Here is a 21,767-nt window from a genome sequence, read left to right on the forward strand (position 1 = left end):
TCAGAAGATAAACAATATAGTCTTATCTTCTGACCACCCAGGTAAAGATGGAAGTCCAAACACTTGGCCATTGCAGTGATGGCTAGATGTCATCCAATCTGGCCACCTATGTGTGTGGAAACATTTCACATTTAAAGCTACAAGGGAAAAAATACTTTTACCATATAGGAACATTTATTCCAAGAACAAAACAAAATAAATAATGATTGTAGCACATATGAAGCTATATTTACAAATAAATACATAAAAACTATATAAGAATTTAATCATAGTGCTTCCTTACACATCCTGTATCTGGACAAGTATGATGTCATGTATAAGGAATATATTTGTATTGTGTTCCATCAATGGGATGTAAATCTTATGACTAAATATAATAATTGCCAATTCACACTTTTCAGAGCTTCCAGACTAAAATATAGTTACTCAGTTCAGACCCATTCATTTTTTTTAGCAAACTTTTTATTTTGAAATAGCCACTAGTAATGGAGCAAGCAAATAACTATTTAGCAAAACATTACATAACGATACTAATACCCTGTAATTACCCTTATGCTTCAGGTTCTTAGAAAAGATGCATAGTGGAAGCAAAGTATGAACAGGTTAAAATGTGTCAATGTATAATAAATTAGAAAGACAGACTGGTTTAGGTGCTATACTAGTGGTTTATGAACATGCAACAAAACAGGTTGCTTTTTTAGTCTTGCATAATGTAACTACTTTAAAACAATTTCACACACTGGGTCCAGTATGTCTCTGACTATATAAGAATCTAAGGCCATTTAATTGCAGCATACTTGAATTTCCCAACAACACCATCTAAATGCACTTCAAAATAAACCTTACACCCGCTCTTTCCTAAATAGAGATATTTGCCCCTGTTATGCTAAGCTATTTTCATGGAAAATAATTATGTTATCCTGATTTTTATGCTGCTGATTGGCAAACATTAACTAACTCTTGGATCATATGTTTCTGGTGCAGATAATTTGGGAGGATGGAACACATCTGGCTGTTTACAAACATCCACAAACTTGGAGTACACATCTTGTAACTGCACCCATCTTACTCACTTTGGAGTTCTACTTGTAAGTACGGTACATAGTATTAAATATATAAACACCTCAATTTTCACAACACTTACACAAACTTTGCTATGTAATAAGGATCCCAATTTCTTTTAGGGAGCAAAAACACTGCAAGCACTATTAGCACCATAATTCAATCCACTAGGCTCTCTCCTATTTTACGTTAGCTGGAGTTCTGTAACAAGCACACTAGCTATTTTAATCATAACTCTGTCTACTCTAGAACAATTTATAGCCTTACATACAAAGGTTACCAACAGCATATTTTTTTTTATTTAATAAATGGTAGTTTGTTTAATTTAGAAGTGCATTGATATATGTAACTCCCTTTGTGGTGTTATTGTAAGCCATGCTCCCAGATGACTGCAGGCGGGAACTCACCAGGGGGGTCGGTTAGTTGCTGAGGTGCGGGCCTTGCAAAGCGTGTGTAGCCAGGCTGTCTGTTAGGAGATCAACTCAAGCTGGCAGCTCATACTTGTCCACTCTGCAGGAATATCTGGGAGACTCCCGAGTTCTGGGTAGGTCTCCTGGACTCCCGGGAGGGCAGGGCATTCTCTCGCATGGGAGCGTCCATAATGTGATTCGTGGTGAATCACGTGAAAATGACTCTTTTGCATGACTCCTTCATGGGCCGGGGCTAAATTGACACAATGTTTCGTGCACCATCCCCTGAGGGGAGGAATAAAATGATGGCTCGTATGTGTTCGTATGTCGACAAAACACATAAGTCTGCTACAAAGCTAGAGGAGAAGGAGCAGCATCTGTCACAGAGAGGATTAAGGAAGAAAAGTGCAGGAAAAATGGAGAGAGAGAGCAAGAAACAGAGAGGAAAGTTGAAGAAAGAACTGGGGACCCGGGACAATGGGTAGGAGCTCCCGTGCTCCCCTGATATCGCCTGCAGACTTGTTTGTGAAAAGTGTCAGAGCAAAAGGGAGAGATCATCCCAGTGGAGATGTGAGCTGCAGTTGAGAGTCACACAGCGTGTGTCAGAACTGCATCGAGGAGAGCTTTCTATGTACTGTGTTATTAAAAAGTTGGAACTGAATTGCTTTACCTGTGACTATAACTACACCAGCAGGAGGAGTTAAAGGAGAAGTGAACTGTCTTACTAACTGGGGGTAAATGTATCAAGCTGTGATTTTTTTTCAGCAATTTGATTGATTGTATGTGCAAAGTCGCCTTATGGATTTACCTGCGATTTTAATATTCCAAAATACAATTTCTGGCGATTAGTGTTGATTTTAAAATACCTATCCCGTCCGTTTTTGAGACAAACTCACTAGAGATTAAGTAGAAACTACATGATAAATAGTAAGTAGATGATGTAAAACACAAATCATGGGTAGAACATCATGATGTATGAGATGAATGATGGGTAGAACATAATGATGTATGAGATGAATGATGGGTAGAACACAATGACATACAAAATGGATGATTGGTAGAACACAACACTGTACAGGGTGATTGATGGGTAAACCATGATGAAGTATGAGACATATGAGGAGGACAACACAATCACGTATCAGGCGAATCATGGTTATAATACAGTTGTGTATGATCACAGTGATGTAGAAGATGAATGATGGATATAATACAAAGATGCTTGATGAAGGATCGGCAGAAAAAAAATGATGTAGAGGCTGAACTTTGGGTAGAAACCAGTGATGTAGAAGCTGAATGATGGGTAGAACACAGTGATGTAGAAGCTGAATGATGGGTAGAAGACAGTGATGTAGAAGATGAATGATGGGCAGAACATAGTGATGTAGAAGATGAATGATGGGTAGAACACAGTGATGTAGAAGCTGAATGATGGGTAGAAGACAGTGATGTAGAAGATGAATGATGGGCAGAACATAGTGATGTAGAAGATGAATGATGGGTAGAACACAGTGATGTAGAAGCTGAATGATGGGTAGAACACAGTGATGTAGAAGCTGAATGATGGGTAGAACACAGTGATGTAGAAGATGAATGATGGGTAGAACACAGTGATGTAGAAGATGAATGATGGGTAGAACAAAGTGATGTAGAAGATGAATGATGGGTAGAACACAGTGATGTAGAAGATGAATGATGGGTAGAACACAGTGATGTAGAAGCTGAATGATAGGTAGAACACAGTGATGTAGAAGCTGAATGATGGGTAGAACACAGTGATGTAGAAGCTGAATGATGGGTAGAACACAGTGATGTAGAAGATGAATGATGGGTAGAACACAGTGATGTAGAAGCTGAATGATGGCTAGAACACAGTGATGTAGAAGCTGAATGATGGGTAGAAGACAGTGATGTAGAAGATGAATGATGGGCAGAACATAGTGATGTAGAAGCTGAATGATGGGTAGAACACAGTGATGTAGAAGCTGAATTATGGGTAGAACACAGTGATGTAGAAGCTGAATGATGGGTAGAACACAGTGATGTAGAAGATGAATGATGGGTAGAACACAGTGATGTAGAAGATGAATGATGGGTAGAACACAGTGATGTAGAAGATGAATGATAGGTAGAACATAGTGATGTAGAAGATGAATGATAGGTAGAACACAGTGATGTAGAAGATGAATGATGGCTAGAACACAGTGATGTAGAAGCTGAATGATGGGTAGAACACAGTGATGTAGAAGCTGAATGATGGGTAGAACACAGTGATGTAGAAGCTGAATGATGGCTAGAACACAGTGATGTAGAAGCTGAATGATGGGTAGGAGACAGTGATGTAGAAGATGAATGATGGGCAGAACATAGTGATGTAGAAGCTGAATGATGGGTAGAACACAGTGATGTAGAAGCTGAATTATGGGTAGAACACAGTGATGTAGAAGCTGAATGATGGGTAGAACACAGTGATGTAGAAGATGAATGATGGGTAGAACACAGTGATGTAGAAGATAAATGATGGCTAGAACACAGTGATGTAGAAGCTGAATGATGGGTAGAACACAGTGATGTAGAAGCTGAATGATGGGTTGAACACAGTGATGTAGAAGCTGAATGATGGGTAGAAGACAGTGATGTAGAAGATGAATGATGGGCAGAACATAGTGATGTAGAAGATGAATGATGGGTAGAACACAGTGATGTAGAAGCTGAATGATGGGTAGAACACAGTGATGTAGAAGCTGAATGATGGGTAGAACACAGTGATGTAGAAGCTGAATTATGGGTAGAACACAGTGATGTAGAAGCTGAATGATGGGTAGAAGACAGTGATGTAGAAGATGAATGATGGGCAGAACATAGTGATGTAGAAGATGAATGATGGGTAGAACACAGTGATGTAGAAGCTGAATGATGGGTAGAACACAGTGACGTAGAAGATGAATGATGGGTAGAACACAGTGATGTAGAAGATGAATGATGGGTAGAACACAGTGATGTAGAAGCTGAATGATGGGTAGAACACAGTGATGTAGAAGCTGAATGATAGGTAGAACACAGTGATGTAGAAGCTGAATGATGGGTAGAACACAGTGATGTAGAAGATGAATGATGGGTAGAACACAGTGATGTAGAAGATGAATGATGGGTAGAACACAGTGATGTAGAAGCTGAATGATGGCTAGAACACAGTGATGTAGAAGCTGAATGATGGGTAGAAGACAGTGATGTAGAAGATGAATGATGGGCAGAACATAGTGATGTAGAAGCTGAATGATGGGTAGAACACAGTGATGTAGAAGCTGAATTTTGGGTAGAACACAGTGATGTAGAAGCTGAATGATGGGTAGAAGACAGTGATGTAGAAGATGAATGATGGGCAGAACATAGTGATGTAGAAGATGAATGATGGGTAGAACACAGTGATGTAGAAGCTGAATGATGGGTAGAACACAGTGATGTAGAAGATGAATGATGGCTAGAACACAGTGATGTAGAAGCTGAATGATGGGTAGAACACAGTGATGTAGAAGCTGAATGATGGGTAGAACACAGTGATGTAGAAGCTGAATGATGGGTAGAAGACAGTGATGTAGAAGATGAATGATGGGCAGAACATAGTGATGTAGAAGCTGAATGATGGGTAGAACACAGTGATGTAGAAGCTGAATTATGGGTAGAACACAGTGATGTAGAAGCTGAATGATGGGTAGAACACAGTGATGTAGAAGATGAATGATGGGTAGAACACAGTGATGTAGAAGATGAATGATGGGTAGAACACAGTGATGTAGAAGATGAATGATGGGTAGAACATAGTGATGTAGAAGATGAATGATAGGTAGAACATAGTGATGTAGAAGATGAATGATAGGTAGAACACAGTGATGTAGAAGATGAATGATGGCTAGAACACAGTGATGTAGAAGCTGAATGATGGGTAGAACACAGTGATGTAGGAGCTGAATGATGGGTAGAACACAGTGATGTAGAAGCTGAATGATGGCTAGAACACAGTGATGTAGAAGCTGAATGATGGGCAGAACATAGTGATGTAGAAGCTGAATGATGGGTAGAACACAGTGATGTAGAAGCTGAATTTTGGGTAGAACACAGTGATGTAGAAGCTGAATTTTGGGTAGAACACAGTGATGTAGAAGATGAATGATGGGTAGAACACAGTGATGTAGAAGATAAATGATGGCTAGAACACAGTGATGTAGAAGCTGAATGATGGGTAGAACACAGTGATGTAGAAGCTGAATGATGGGTAGAACACAGTGATGTAGAAGCTGAATTATGGGTAGAACACAGTGATGTAGAAGATGAATGATGGGCAGAACATAGTGATGTAGAAGCTGAATGATGGGTAGAACACAGTGATGTAGAAGCTGAATGATGGGTAGAACACAGTGATGTAGAAGATGAATGATGGCTAGAACACAGTGATGTAGAAGCTGAATGATGGGTAGAACACAGTGATGTAGAAGCTGAATGATGGGTAGAACACAGTGATGTAGAAGCTGAATGATGGGTAGAAGACAGTGATGTAGAAGATGAATGATGGGCAGAACATAGTGATGTAGAAGCTGAATGATGGGTAGAACACAGTGATGTAGAAGCTGAATTATGGGTAGAACACAGTGATGTAGAAGCTGAATGATGGGTAGAACACAGTGATGTAGAAGATGAATGATGGGTAGAACACAGTGATGTAGAAGATGAATGATGGGTAGAACACAGTGATGTAGAAGATGAATGATGGGTAGAACATAGTGATGTAGAAGATGAATGATAGGTAGAACACAGTGATGTAGAAGATGAATGATGGCTAGAACACAGTGATGTAGAAGCTGAATGATGGGTAGAACACAGTGATGTAGAAGCTGAATGATGGGTAGAACACAGTGATGTAGAAGCTGAATGATGGCTAGAACACAGTGATGTAGAAGCTGAATGATGGGTAGGAGACAGTGATGTAGAAGATGAATGATGGGCAGAACATAGTGATGTAGAAGCTGAATGATGGGTAGAACACAGTGATGTAGAAGCTGAATTATGGGTAGAACACAGTGATGTAGAAGCTGAATGATGGGTAGAACACAGTGATGTAGAAGATGAATGATGGGTAGAACACAGTGATGTAGAAGATGAATGATGGCTAGAACACAGTGATGTAGAAGCTGAATGATGGGTAGAAGACAGTGATGTAGAAGATGAATGATGGGCAGAACATAGTGATGTAGAAGATGAATGATGGGTAGAACACAGTGATGTAGAAGCTGAATGATGGCTAGAACACAGTGATGTAGAAGCTGAATGATGGGTAGAAGACAGTGATGTAGAAGATGAATGATGGGCAGAACATAGTGATGTAGAAGCTGAATGATGGGTAGAACACAGTGATGTAGAAGCAGAATTATGGGTAGAACACAGTGATGTAGAAGCTGAATGATGGGTAGAACACAGTGATGTAGAAGATGAATGATGGTTAGAACACAGTGATGTAGAAGATGAATGATGGGTAGAACACAGTGATGTAGAAGATGAATGATGGGTAGAACATAGTGATGTAGAAGATGAATGATAGGTAGAACACAGTGATGTAGAAGATGAATGATGGCTAGAACACAGTGATGTAGAAGCTGAATGATGGGTAGAAGACAGTGATGTAGAAGATGAATGATGGGCAGAACATAGTGATGTAGAAGATGAATGATGGGTAGAACACAGTGATGTAGAAGCTGAATGATGGCTAGAACACAGTGATGTAGAAGCTGAATGATGGGTAGAAGACAGTGATGTAGAAGATGAATGATGGGCAGAACATAGTGATGTAGAAGCTGAATGATGGGTAGAACACAGTGATGTAGAAGCTGAATTATGGGTAGAACACAGTGATGTAGAAGCTGAATGATGGGTAGAACACAATGATGTAGAAGATGAATGATGGGTAGAACACAGTGATGTAGAAGATGAATGATGGCTAGAACACAGTGATGTAGAAGCTGAATGATGGGTAGAAGACAGTGATGTAGAAGATGAATGATGGGCAGAACATAGTGATGTAGAAGATGAATGATGGGTAGAACACAGTGATGTAGAAGCTGAATGATGGCTAGAACACAGTGATGTAGAAGCTGAATGATGGGTAGAACACAGTGATGTAGCAGCTGAATGATGGGTAGAACACAGTGATGTAGAAGCTGAATGATGGGTAGAACACAGTGATGTAGAAGCTGAATGATGGGTAGAACACAGTGATGTAGAAGATGAATGATGGGTAGAACACAGTGATGTAGAAGATGAATGATGGCAAGAACACAGTGATGTAGAAGCTGAATGATGGGTAGAAGACAGTAATGTAGAAGATGAATGATGGGCAGAACATAGTGATGTAGAAGATGAATGATGGGTAGAACACAGTGATGTAGAAGCTGAATGATGGCTAGAACACAGTGATGTAGAAGCTGAATGATGGGTAGAAGACAGTGATGTAGAAGATGAATGATGGGCAGAACATAGTGATGTAGAAGATGAATGATGGGTAGAACACAGTGATGTAGAAGATGAATGATGAGTAGAACACAGTGATGTAGAAGATGAATGATGGCTAGAACACAGTGATGTAGAAGCTGAATGATGGGTAGAACACAGTGATGTAGAAGCTGAATGATGGGTAGAACACAGTGATGTAGAAGCTGAATGATGGGTAGAACACAGTGATGTAGAAGATGAATGATGGGTAGAACACAGTGATGTAGAAGATGAATGATGGCAAGAACACAGTGATGTAGAAGCTGAATGATGGGTAGAAGACAGTAATGTAGAAGATGAATGATGGGCAGAACATAGTGATGTAGAAGATGAATGATGGGTAGAACACAGTGATGTAGAAGCTGAATGATGGCTAGAACACAGTGATGTAGAAGCTGAATGATGGGTAGAAGACAGTGATGTAGAAGATGAATGATGGGCAGAACATAGTGATGTAGAAGATGAATGATGGGTAGAACACAGTGATGTAGAAGATGAATGATGAGTAGAACACAGTGATGTAGAAGATGAATGATGGCTAGAACACAGTGATGTAGAAGCTGAATGATGGGTAGAAGACAGTGATGTAGAAGCTGAATGATGGGTAGAACACAGTGATGTAGAAGCTGAATGATGGGTAGAACACAGTGATGTAGAAGATGAATGATGGGTAGAACACAGTGATGTAGAAGCTGAATGATGGGTAGAACACAGTGATGTAGAAGCTGAATGATAGGTAGAACACAGTGATGTAGAAGCTGAATGATGGGTAGAACACAGTGATGTAGAAGCTGAATGATGGGTAGAACACAGTGATGTAGAAGATGAATGATGGGTAGAACACAGTGATGTAGAAGCTGAATGATGGCTAGAACACAGTGATGTAGAAGCTGAATGATGGGTAGAAGACAGTGATGTAGAAGATGAATGATGGGCAGAACATAGTGATGTAGAAGCTGAATGATGGGTAGAACACAGTGATGTAGAAGCTGAATTATGGGTAGAACACAGTGATGTAGAAGCTGAATGATGGGTAGAAGACAGTGATGTAGAAGATGAATGATGGGCAGAACATAGTGATGTAGAAGATGAATGATGGGTAGAACACAGTGATGTAGAAGATGAATGATGGGTAGAACACAGTGATGTAGAAGCTGAATGATGGGTAGAACACAGTGATGTAGAAGCTGAATGATGGCTAGAACACAGTGATGTAGAAGCTGAATGATGGGTAGAAGACAGTGATGTAGAAGATGAATGATGGGCAGAACATAGTGATGTAGAAGCTGAATGATGGGTAGAACACAGTGATGTAGAAGCTGAATTATGGGTAGAACACAGTGATGTAGAAGCTGAATGATGGGTAGAACACAGTGATGTAGAAGATGAATGATGGGTAGAAGACAGTGATGTAGAAGATGAATGATGGCTAGAACACAGTGATGTAGAAGCTGAATGATGGGTAGAAGACAGTGATGTAGAAGATGAATGATGGGCAGAACATAGTGATGTAGAAGATGAATGATGGGTAGAACACAGTGATGTAGAAGCTGAATGATGGGTAGAACACAGTTATGTAGAAGCTGAATGATGGGTAGAACACAGTGATGTAGAAGATGAATGATGGGCAGAACATAGTGATGTAGAAGCTGAATGATGGGTAGAACACAGTGATGTAGAAGCTGAATTATGGGTAGAACACAGTGATGTAGAAGCTGAATGATGGGTAGAACACAGTGATGTAGAAGATGAATGATGGGTAGAACACAGTGATGTAGAAGATGAATGATGGGTAGAACACAGTGATGTAGAAGATGAATGATGGCTAGAACACAAGGATGTAGAAGCTGAATGATGGGTAGAAGACAGTGATGTAGAAGATGAATGATGGGTAGAACATAGTGATTTAGAAGCTGAATGATGGGTAGAACACAGTGATGTAGAAGCTGAATTATGGGTAGAACACAGTGATGTAGAAGATGAATGATGGGTAGAACACAATGATGTAGAAGATGAATGATGGGTAGAACACAGTGATGTAGAAGATGAATGATGGCTAGAACACAGTGATGTAGAAGCTGAATGATGGGTAGAAGACAGTGATGTAGAAGATGAATGATGGGCAGAACATAGTGATGTAGAAGATGAATGATGGGTAGAACACAGTGATGTAGAAGCTGAATGATGGCTAGAACACAGTGATGTAGAAGCTGAATGATGGGTAGAATCCAGTGATGTAGAAGCTGAATGATGGGTAGAACACAGTGATGTAGAAGATGAATGATGGCTAGAACACAGTGATGTAGAAGCTGAATGATGGGTAGAAGACAGTGATGTAGAAGATGAATGATGGGCAGAACATAGTGATGTAGAAGATGAATGATGGGTAGAACACAGTGATGTAGAAGCTGAATGATGGCTAGAACACAGTGATGTAGAAGCTGAATGATGGGTAGAAACCAGTGATGTAGAAGCTGAATGATGGGTAGAACACAGTGATGTAGAAGATGAATGATGGGTAGAAGACAGTGATGTAGAAGATGAATGATGGGCAGAACATAGTGATGTAGAAGATGAATGATGGGTAGAACACAGTGATGTAGAAGATGAATGATGGGTAGAACACAGTGATGTAGAAGCTGAATGATGGGTAGAACACAGTGATGTAGAAGCTGAATGATGGCTAGAACACAGTGATGTAGAAGCTGAATGATGGGTAGAAGACAGTGATGTAGAAGATGAATGATGGGCAGAACATAGTGATGTAGAAGCTGAATGATGGGTAGAACACAGTGATGTAGAAGCTGAATTATGGGTAGAACACAGTGATGTAGAAGCTGAATGATGGGTAGAACACAGTGATGTAGAAGATGAATGATGGGTAGAAGACAGTGATGTAGAAGATGAATGATGGCTAGAACACAGTGATGTAGAAGCTGAATGATGGGTAGAAGACAGTGATGTAGAAGATGAATGATGGGCAGAACACAGTGATGTAGAAGATGAATGATGGGCAGAACATAGTGATGTAGAAGCTGAATGATGGGTAGAACACAGTGATGTAGAAGCTGAATTATGGGTAGAACACAGTGATGTAGAAGCTGAATGATGGGTAGAACACAGTGATGTAGAAGATGAATGATGGGTAGAACACAGTGATGTAGAAGATGAATGATGGGTAGAACACAGTGATGTAGAAGATGAATGATGGGTAGAACACAGTGATGTAGAAGATGAATGATGGCTAGAACACAGTGATGTAGAAGCTGAATGATGGGTAGAAGACAGTGATGTAGAAGATGAATGATGGGCAGAACATAGTGATGTAGAAGATGAATGATGGGTAGAACACAGTGATGTAGAAGCTGAATGATGGCTAGAACACAGTGATGTAGAAGCTGAATGATGGGTAGAAGACAGTGATGTAGAAGATGAATGATGGGCAGAACATAGTGATTTAGAAGCTGAATGATGGGTAGAACACAGTGATGTAGAAGCTGAATTATGGGTAGAACACAGTGATGTAGAAGATGAATGATGGGTAGAACACAATGATGTAGAAGATGAATGATGGGTAGAACACAGTGATGTAGAAGATGAATGGTGGCTAGAACACAGTGATGTAGAAGCTGAAAGATGGGTAGAAGACAGTGATGTAGAAGATGAATGATGGGCAGAACATAGTGATGTAGAAGATGAATGATGGGTAGAACACAGTGATGTAGAAGCTGAATGATGGCTAGAACACAGTGATGTAGAAGCTGAATGATGGGTAGAAACCAGTGATGTAGAAGCTGAATGATGGGTAGAACACAGTGATGTAGAAGCTGAATGATGGGTAGAACACAGTGATGTAGAAGCTGAATGATGGGTAGAACACAGTGATGTAGAAGCTGAATGATGGGTAGAACACAGTGATGTAGAAGATGAATGATGGGTAGAACACAGTGATGTAGAAGATGAATGATGGCTAGAACACAGTGATGTAGAAGCTGAATGATGGGTAGAAGACAGTGATGTAGAAGATGAATGATGGGCAGAACATAGTGATGTAGAAGATGAATGATGGGTAGAACACAGTGATGTAGAAGCTGAATGATGGCTAGAACACAGTGATGTAGAAGCTGAATGATGGGTAGAAGACAGTGATGTAGAAGATGAATGATGGTCAGAACATAGTGATGTAGAAGATGAATGATGGGTAGAACACAGTGATGTAGAAGATGAATGATGAGTAGAACACAGTGATGTAGAAGCTGAATGATGGCTAGAACACAGTGATGTAGAAGCTGAATGATGGGTAGAACACAGTGATGTAGAAGCTGAATGATGGGTAGAACACAGTGATGTAGAAGCTGAATGATGGGTAGAACACAGTGATGTAGAAGCTGAATGATGGGTAGAACACAGTGAATTAGAAGCTGAATGATGGGTAGAACACAGTGATGTAGAAGCTGAATGATGGGTAGAACACAGTGAATTAGAAGCTGAATGATGGGTAGAACACAGTGATGTAGAAGCTGAATGATGGGTAGGAGACAGTGATGTAGAAGATGAATGATGGGCAGAACATAGTGATGTAGAAGCTGAATTATGGGTAGAACACAGTGATGTAGAAGCTGAATGATGGGTAGAAGACAGTGATGTAGAAGATGAATGATGGGCAGAACATAGTGATGTAGAAGATGAATGATGGGTAGAACACAGTGATGTAGAAGCTGAATGATGGCTAGAACACAGTGATGTAGAAGCTGAATGATGGGTAGAAGACAGTGATGTAGAAGATGAATGATGGGCAGAACATAGTGATTTAGAAGCTGAATGATGGGTAGAACACAGTGATGTAGAAGCTGAATTATGGGTAGAACACAGTGATGTAGAAGATGAATGATGGGTAGAACACAATGATGTAGAAGATGAATGATGGGTAGAACACAGTGATGTAGAAGATGAATGATGGCTAGAACACAGTGATGTAGAAGCTGAATGATGGGTAGAAGACAGTGATGTAGAAGATGAATGATGGGCAGAACATAGTGATGTAGAAGATGAATGATGGGTAGAACACAGTGATGTAGAAGCTGAATGATGGCTAGAACACAGTGATGTAGAAGCTGAATGATGGGTAGAAACCAGTGATGTAGAAGCTGAATGATGGGTAGAACACAGTGATGTAGAAGCTGAATGATGGGTAGAACACAGTGATGTAGAAGCTGAATGATGGGTAGAACACAGTGATGTAGAAGCTGAATGATGGGTAGAACACAGTGATGTAGAAGATGAATGATGGGTAGAACACAGTGATGTAGAAGATGAATGATGGCTAGAACACAGTGATGTAGAAGCTGAATGATGGGTAGAAGACAGTGATGTAGAAGATGAATGATGGGCAGAACATAGTGATGTAGAAGATGAATGATGGGTAGAACACAGTGATGTAGAAGCTGAATGATGGCTAGAACACAGTGATGTAGAAGCTGAATGATGGGTAGAAGACAGTGATGTAGAAGATGAATGATGGTCAGAACATAGTGATGTAGAAGATGAATGATGGGTAGAACACAGTGATGTAGAAGATGAATGATGAGTAGAACACAGTGATGTAGAAGCTGAATGATGGCTAGAACACAGTGATGTAGAAGCTGAATGATGGGTAGAAACCAGTGATGTAGAAGCTGAATGATGGGTAGAACACAGTGATGTAGAAGCTGAATGATGGGTAGAACACAGTGATGTAGAAGCTGAATGATGGGTAGAACACAGTGATGTAGAAGCTGAATGATGGGTAGAACACAGTGATGTAGAAGCTGAATGATGGGAGGAACACAGTGATGTAGAAGCTGAATGATGGGTAGAACACAGTGAATTAGAAGCTGAATGATGGGTAGAACACAGTGATGTAGAAGCTGAATGATGGGTAGAAGACAGTGATGTAGAAGATGAATGATGGGCAGAACATAGTGATGTAGAAGATGAATGATGGGTAGAACACAGTGATGTAGAAGATGAATGATGAGTAGAACACAGTGATGTATGAGATGACTAATGACTATAATACTGTGATGTAGAAGATAAATGATGGGTAGAACACAGTGATGTATGAGATGACTAATGACTATAATACTGTGATGTAGAAGATGAATGATGGGTAGAAAAGAATGATATATGAGATGACTAATGACTATAATACAGTAATATCTAAGATTTTAATGTGTAGAACACAATGATAAATAATTGGTATAATACAGTCATTTAAGAGATGAATGATGGTTAGTACAATAGACTGTGGCTTTTCACACATGTATTGTTACAAAATACACATATTTTTCAAGGTAAGGGGCATATTCAATTCCGATCCGATCCGCGGTAACGCGCGTTACCGCGCAAAATGCTCACTGCTGCCGGTAATACGGTATCGCAATAACGCGGATTTTCGTACGCAGCCCTGTGGGCTGCGAACGAAAATCCACGTTATTGCGGTACCGCAGATGAGGTTCGTGGCCGTTCCGGCGCGATCCCGCGAATCGGGATCGCAATTAAATATATGCCCCTAAGAGTTGTGAAAATAGAATTATCCTCAAGATGGTGTACATATCACATTTTACAGTGGGAAATCCATATATCTTTATACAATACACATCTTAGGCCAAAGGTTTGTACATTATATCGGATTTAATAAAGGACTAATGAGTTTGGATTTCTCCTTTATTTCAGGATATTTCTAAAACACCTATCAACCCTTATGACGATCATATACTAAGCCTCCTGACTTATGTGGGATGTGGTATAGCCGCTCTATGTCTGGGAATTTCTCTTGTAACCTATGGAATGTTTAAGTGAGTTTTGTGCTTCGATAAAATACAAGATCAAATGCATTACATACTGTATAGAAATCAGATTAAGAAAATGAATCTGTAAATTTTGTAATACAGCTTTCCCTCACAGAACAATCCTAAAGAAAGGCTAAGGGTGAATTTCAATTTCCCTCTTCCACGGAAATCCACAGAGCAGTAGATGGAGACTGTAATTGCAGTTAGGGTGTCACCGTTAAGAAGGGAAGACAGAGAACCGTTTATATTCATTTTCTTTATTGTTCTTTTTAATTATTTATTTTGTCAGAATTTCCAAAACATGTAAGAGGAGTTGTACACTGAAATATGAGTAATTTTAGGTTTGGTCAGTTAGGAAATCTAAAACAGCACAAAATAAATCCTGCCCTGAATGCTAACTATCTCTATGATCTCCACAGTATAAAGCAGTATAGACAATGCACAGAATAACCCCAGTTTTGCCCAGTGGAAATCTTTAAAATCAGAATAATAACTTTCCTAGAATTCAGACTATTTATGCATTCAGCTCAACATCATTTTTAGAAATAGGACCTTATAATTAATTGAATGCATCATACCATATTTGCCAACTTGTGAGATCTCCCTTCCGGTAGGGGAGATCTCGCTGGAGATTCTGGGGGTGTGGCCAAGTGGGAGATGTCATTTCACTCCACCCCCTAAACTGACACAACCCTTTTAGCCTATCATAGCAGGGGGCAGGGCCGCAGTGATGCGTGAATCACATTGCTAAGCCCCGCCCCTCCACTTAACTAACGGAACTGGCCTGGATTTGCCCTGCTCTCCCGGAAGGACTCCCGGAAATTCGGGAGTCTAACGGACATTTCGGGAGAGTAGGCAACTATGCATCATACACACAAACTGGGGCAATTATAGACTTGGCAAACTTAATGCTACATTGTGTCCTTGCTTTTTTCTAAATGATTAAGCCATAGTCTTATATACCACTCAGTGTATAAACAAAAGACCGAAGTATGGTCTGAGTATATAAATAGAAGGCACTCCAGTTCAATAATAATTAATAAGGAATTTATGAATGTGATATTAACAACTTAGTAACCATTGAGATTCCTATTATTCGGCAAAATAAGCCTTTATTGTAAGGATCACATATAGGCGAAATATTAAAAACAAAAGTGATTAAAAGTGTAAAGGAATGAGTTAAAAACTAATAGTCAGACCTTTGAACGTATCAGCCGATAGAAATGTATTATAAAGGAAAGTGAGACATCAAATTGTTGGGTATTATGATTGAATACAATGTAATATATTGAATTATGTAATATAAATGTATATGTATTGACCAAATTCACGATCCTATTAATCACTCATATGTAATAGAAGCCAGATGTAAACTCTAAAGGGCATGTATCAACATTATTGAAAATGGGGATAGTATTTAATATATCAGATAGATCATCTTAATTTGGAGAGCAATCGTTTATTAAAAAGTAATGTTAGATAGTATGTACATTATTCACAATGGTAATATTTAACATGCCATAAGTAATTCATATAGAGGAAATAGATATTACTACATTTATGGGAGACTCTCCCTAAGATTACCTGATATGTAACATATAAACTATAGCATTATTGTCCTATGATTCATCATATCCAATGACGCAGATGTTGCTCTAAATATCATAGGTAAATGATAGACTAATCTATCTAAATTGATGGGAAAGTCTTCCCATAAATTGCTCTATATATAGTGTTTGGACTGTAGTATCATATTAGTATCCATATAAGCACATATATATGCGCAGGGCTGTATATGCATTTAGCCCTATAAATAATTATGCCCAATGACACATATAATAGCCCAAACTTAAGTGATAACACTAATATGTGTTACTGATAATCTTACCATGCCACATCCATATTGCCCAATAACGTCTTAGATCTTATGGTGGTATGACGATTTGCTTTTGTAGATCAATAAATCTACAGCACCCTGTGAACAAGCTTAAGCCGAAACGTATGTCAGTTCTGACGTCACAAACCCGGAAGTATGGCGCCCTGCAATATACAAGTATAACCAGGGCCGGTGCTAGCCTCCATGGCGCCCTAGGCATTTTTACAAAATCGGCGCCCCAGCCCCCCGCAACAATCGGCGCCCTCCTCCCTCCGTCTTTCCTTACCTCACCACCGCCGCCTCTCTGCTCCGTCTCCTCCCCTCCACTCACTGTGAGTGGAGGGGAGGAGACGGAGCAGAGAGGCGGCGGTGGTGAGCAATAGCCTCTTCCCCCCTCCCCCATGCATCTGAATGCTGTGTGGCGGCCGTGACAGGTATGGTCAGCGGTCGTCGCACAGTTTTAAAGTAATTTTCATTCTGGAAGACGCCCTCCAGGCGCCCTCCAGAGCCCGGCGCCCTAGGCAAGTGCCTAACCTTGCCTAATGGGAGCGCCAGGCCTGAGTATAACTCAAGCCTAGTTTCAGTTATAAGAGGGCTTTTAATGTGGAAAATATGAGGGACAAGTAGGTTTATTGATCTACAAAAGCAAATCGCCATACAACCATAAGACCTAAAATGTTATTGCCCATAGCAACCAATCAGATTCCAGCTATAACTTTCTAGTATGTACTTGATAAATGATAGCTAGAATCTGATTGGTTGCTATGGACAACACCTCCACTTTCCTTTTTAGAAGGCTTGCTAAATCTACCCTTTAATGTCATGAATTTGCAGTTTATCTGCATAGTATATAGCATTTCTGTTCTTTTTTTGTTATTCTCCTTAAACTGAATTTCAAGCTTCTATTCCAACATAACCTAAAACCGGGGAGAAAAAAAGTCACTCAAAAACTTATTTTAATGAGTAGATACATAGATAATCTCCATATTGGTAAACAAAACCTTTTTTGGCAGTTGAGCAGTGTGATGTTTCCACAGCCATTTTTAGAGGTGGTACGGCTACTATTGGTTTCTATAAGATTTGTTGTCTGTACACAATAAACCATATATTTTAACCACAATGAAAAGACAATGATCCCAGTTTATATTTAATGTATTATTCCTGTAAAAAGATGGCTTACAAAGCGATTTTTGTTTCTTTTCAGGCAGCTGAGAAGGGATTACCCTTCTAAAATACTGATGAATCTCTCTTTTTCGCTGTTGATGCTTAATATGATTTTCTTGCTCAACAACTGGTTATCTTCATTCAGAATTCAGGGTCTGTGCATCTCTACCGCTGCCCTGCTCCATTACTTCTTACTGACATCCTTCACGTGGATGGGACTGGAGGCTATACACATGTATTTTGCATTTGTCAAAGTCTTTCATTCGTACATCAATAAGTACATATTAAAGTTATGCATAGCTGGCTGGGGTAAGTACACAATACTGTAATTACTGTCATTTAGGCACCTTGAGGGTATGCTGGGGCATGTGGGCCTGACTTCTCTTCATACGTAAGTCTGGTTGTGTGCCATATCTTGTGTCAAATTGCCCTGTGCATGCTCAGAAACTGATTTTACACCAGTGAATGCAATTGCACCCAACTCATGTCCAAACGCATATACTTTTGACTTCCTATGACTTGAAGGGTGGGGAGGGGCCCCCACAGGCAATGTACGGTAAGGGGGGGGGGGGCGAGGTTGAGCACATGCACATTTGTCCAATTCAAGTTCATGGCATCTCTTATGTACAGATTTTTTTTAGCTTTATCCAGGGCCGAATTAAGCCAATGTAGGCTCCTGGGCTAAGAAGCCCCCAGTAATTTGTAAAGGCGCCCCCTCCTCCCCAGTGTATCACCTCCCCCCCTCATATATAGGAACTTACCTGGTCCATTTTGCTGCAGCCTTCAGACAGCACCTCTTTTTCTTCTTGCCCTGCTGTCAATGCTGGTCAGTGAGGAGGTCTCGTGAGACTATGTCAGTCTCAGGTGACCTCTTCGCTAAGCAGCATGCTGTGCACCGCAGGGCAGCTAACAGCATAAGATGCGCTGTTAGCTGCGCCTGCCTAACTTGAATGAATGGGACCCTGTCGCCGGCATTAAGTAAAAATCTTTGTTAGGGCCCCCTGGCTGCCAGAGGCCCCTGGGCTATAGCCCAGAAAGACCAATATGTTAATCTGGCTCTGGCTTTATCACTTGCACCAGCTATGGGGAAGCCGTAAGTGCCCAGTGATGGTGATGACGGTCGCGTATGCATGTCAGAACATGTGTAAGAGAAACTATAAAAATGTATATTATGAACAGTAGGTATTAAGAACATCCTGATTTGTGTATTTCATGTAAACAAAAAAAATAATATAATATTGAGAGTTTTCAATTTAATAGATTTTTGTTTTTATTTGGTTTGCATTGTATTGCATATATTGCACATATGCACGAGCATATCAGACAGTCCCTCCTGTCTGTCTGCATACGTCAAGTTAAGAGTCTGCTTATACCCATATTTAAATATAACTCTTTCTTCAGATCCACTTGTACTTGAATACGGGCACAAGTTAGGTCCGATTTTTTAAATGCAAGTTGCGTTCACATTGCATTCCAAGATAAATCAGGCCTTGTATGTTTCCTGCTTATATTAATTGAATGAGTCACTCTTACTGTTTGTGTCTCTGACAGGAATACCAATAATTGTAGTTGTCATAGTACTCGGTATAGATACCAATTTCTACGGATATGGATCAGAACACAAGCAAAATGCCGACACTGATGACAGCTCTTCTTTGTTGTGAGTACAAAATTATTTTAGCACGTAAAAAGAGACACAATTATCAAAACTATGCATGATTTATATTTAAAGAGAGCCTTGAGGATGGTAGAGCATACTTGCCAACTCTTGGAAACAAGTTTCCGGGAGAGGGGGCGTGACTGGAGGGCGGGAGGGGGCGGGACGAGGCCAAATGTGTCATTTTGGTCCCGCCCCCCGCGAAAACGTAATTTACGCCGCGGGGGCGGGGCCAAAATGACGCGATTGGCCTCGTCCCGCCCCCTCCTGCCCTCCAAAATGGCGTCAATCACCGAGAATCGCGTCATGAAATCCAGGATGCGGGAGAAATGCCAACGAGCCCGGGAGCCCGGGAGACTGAACCGAATTTCGGGAGCCTCCCGGACATTCCGGGAGAGTTGGCAAGTATGTGGTAGAGTAGTTATCTATTTGTGTAGTAAACTTATATGCAAACATTTGTTGGACACCATGATAAATGTGATATCATTACCTCTATACTTTGTCTCCCTCAGCCTAATGCTGGCCACACACAAATTTTAAATTGACATTTTATTTTTGCAAGATTAATTACAGGACACTAACCTTAACTCCACCCAAAACTAAAAATGTAGTTTTAAGTGTAGTTCACTGAGAAAACATCTGAAACAAATGTTTACTTATCTACCACGTTCCATTTGCCCAATTTGCCAGGGTCATTGATGGGTCTGATGGTCCAACATCGCAGGCCACTCTTCTCTTCATGCTTGGTACCCCATGAACTACCCATTCAGGCTGAGCAGGAAGACGTGAGTGGAGGGCAGTGTGGAACCATTAGAGTGAGCGGAGCCCACAGTGGATGCGGTGAACAGAGTGTGGAATATAATTAGCAATTCTTTTTTTTTATCATAATATAATTATATTAGAATTTTTTTTTGCACTTTGGGATGAGTTATATTTTAAGTATATAAATATTGGGAAAGGTTCTTTTAACCCATGTGAACCAATCAGACATGCTTTCATTTTCTAGACAGAATGAGAAAACTGACAGCTAACATATAATTGGTTGCTATGGGTAACCACAACTTTTTCCTGTGCATCAATTTTCATAAATGCCCTTAAGAAGAATTTCCTTTTTATATGTTTCCCAAAAATAATCCTACCTGTTTTCTTTCTATTTGCAGTTGCTGGATTCAGAATGATGTTGTATTCTATGTGGCAGTCGTAGCCTACTTCGTTATCATCTTTCTTACCAACATATCAATGTTTATTGTTGTACTTCTCCAAATAAAGTTATTAAAGGCTACGAAGACACAGGACTGGAAGACTCTCTTTCTTCACGACATTAAAAACACTCTCAGTCTTGCGTTCTTACTTGGATTAACCTGGGGCTTTGTCTTCTTTGCCTGGGGTCCTGTTCGAACTGCCTTTTTGTATCTTTTTGCCATTTTTAATACACTACAAGGTATATAATTTGTGGAAAACCCCTATTTTCATATAGGTTCCTCTTACATCTTTGGTAATACCCAGTCTTGTTTTATTACTGTGTTTGTTTCCCTTTCTAAAGCATGCAGATTACTCTGGTACGATAAATATGATTTCATTATAGTATAATTACATATTGTGGCTCAGTGATTAGCACTTCTGCCTCACAGCACTGGGGTCATGAGTTGGATTGAGTCCTTATCTGTGTGGAGTTTGTATGTTCTCCCCGTGTTTGCGTGGGTTTCCTTAGGGTGCTCCGGTTTCCTCTCACAATACAAAAACATACTAGTAGGTTAATTGGCTGCTATCAAATTGACCCTAGTCTGTCTCTGTCTGTGTGTGTATGTTAGTGAATTTAGGTTATTGAGGCAGGGACTGATGTGAGTTCTCTGTACAGCGCTGCAGAAATAGTGGCGCTATATAAATAAATAAATGATGATGATGATGATACTACAGATGTTTTTCATGGAGAAAGCTCTAGAACAAGGGCTAATCTTGTAGAAATTTGGAAAAATATATGTTTTCCCAAATATAAGGAAAAACTAAACAAAATCTATAGTGCACTGCTATCTGTTTTTAAACTTAACAAAAAAATATACCGTACACAGGGCTTATGGACACTCCTGTTTATAAAAATTAAGGGTGGACAGAGGTGTTGTAGAATGATGGGGCAGCGCAATGGAAATAATAAATTGTGTGCCAGAACCTCTCTCTCACAAAATATAGCTCTTTATCCACATGTCTTCTCCACTACAGCACAATACTTG

The 21,767-nt window shown here is 40.0% G+C and overlaps 1 protein-coding gene across 1 annotated transcript in view; it reads left to right on the plus strand.

Annotated features, from left to right (window-relative positions):
• ADGRG4 (adhesion G protein-coupled receptor G4) overlaps window positions 1-21,767 on the plus strand; it is a 94,152-nt gene that overhangs the window by 58,876 nt on the left and 13,509 nt on the right. The window contains exons 23-27 of the mRNA XM_075187285.1: window positions 985-1,088; window positions 14,727-14,848; window positions 17,923-18,191; window positions 19,434-19,542; window positions 20,700-20,980. Of these exons, the coding sequence (XP_075043386.1) occupies window positions 985-1,088; window positions 14,727-14,848; window positions 17,923-18,191; window positions 19,434-19,542; window positions 20,700-20,980 (885 nt within the window). The remainder of the gene's footprint in view (window positions 1-984; window positions 1,089-14,726; window positions 14,849-17,922; window positions 18,192-19,433; window positions 19,543-20,699; window positions 20,981-21,767) is intronic.

The sequence above is a fragment of the Mixophyes fleayi genome, chromosome 9, assembly GCF_038048845.1.
Source record: "Mixophyes fleayi isolate aMixFle1 chromosome 9, aMixFle1.hap1, whole genome shotgun sequence".
NCBI classification, from domain to species: Eukaryota; Metazoa; Chordata; class Amphibia; order Anura; family Limnodynastidae; genus Mixophyes; species Mixophyes fleayi.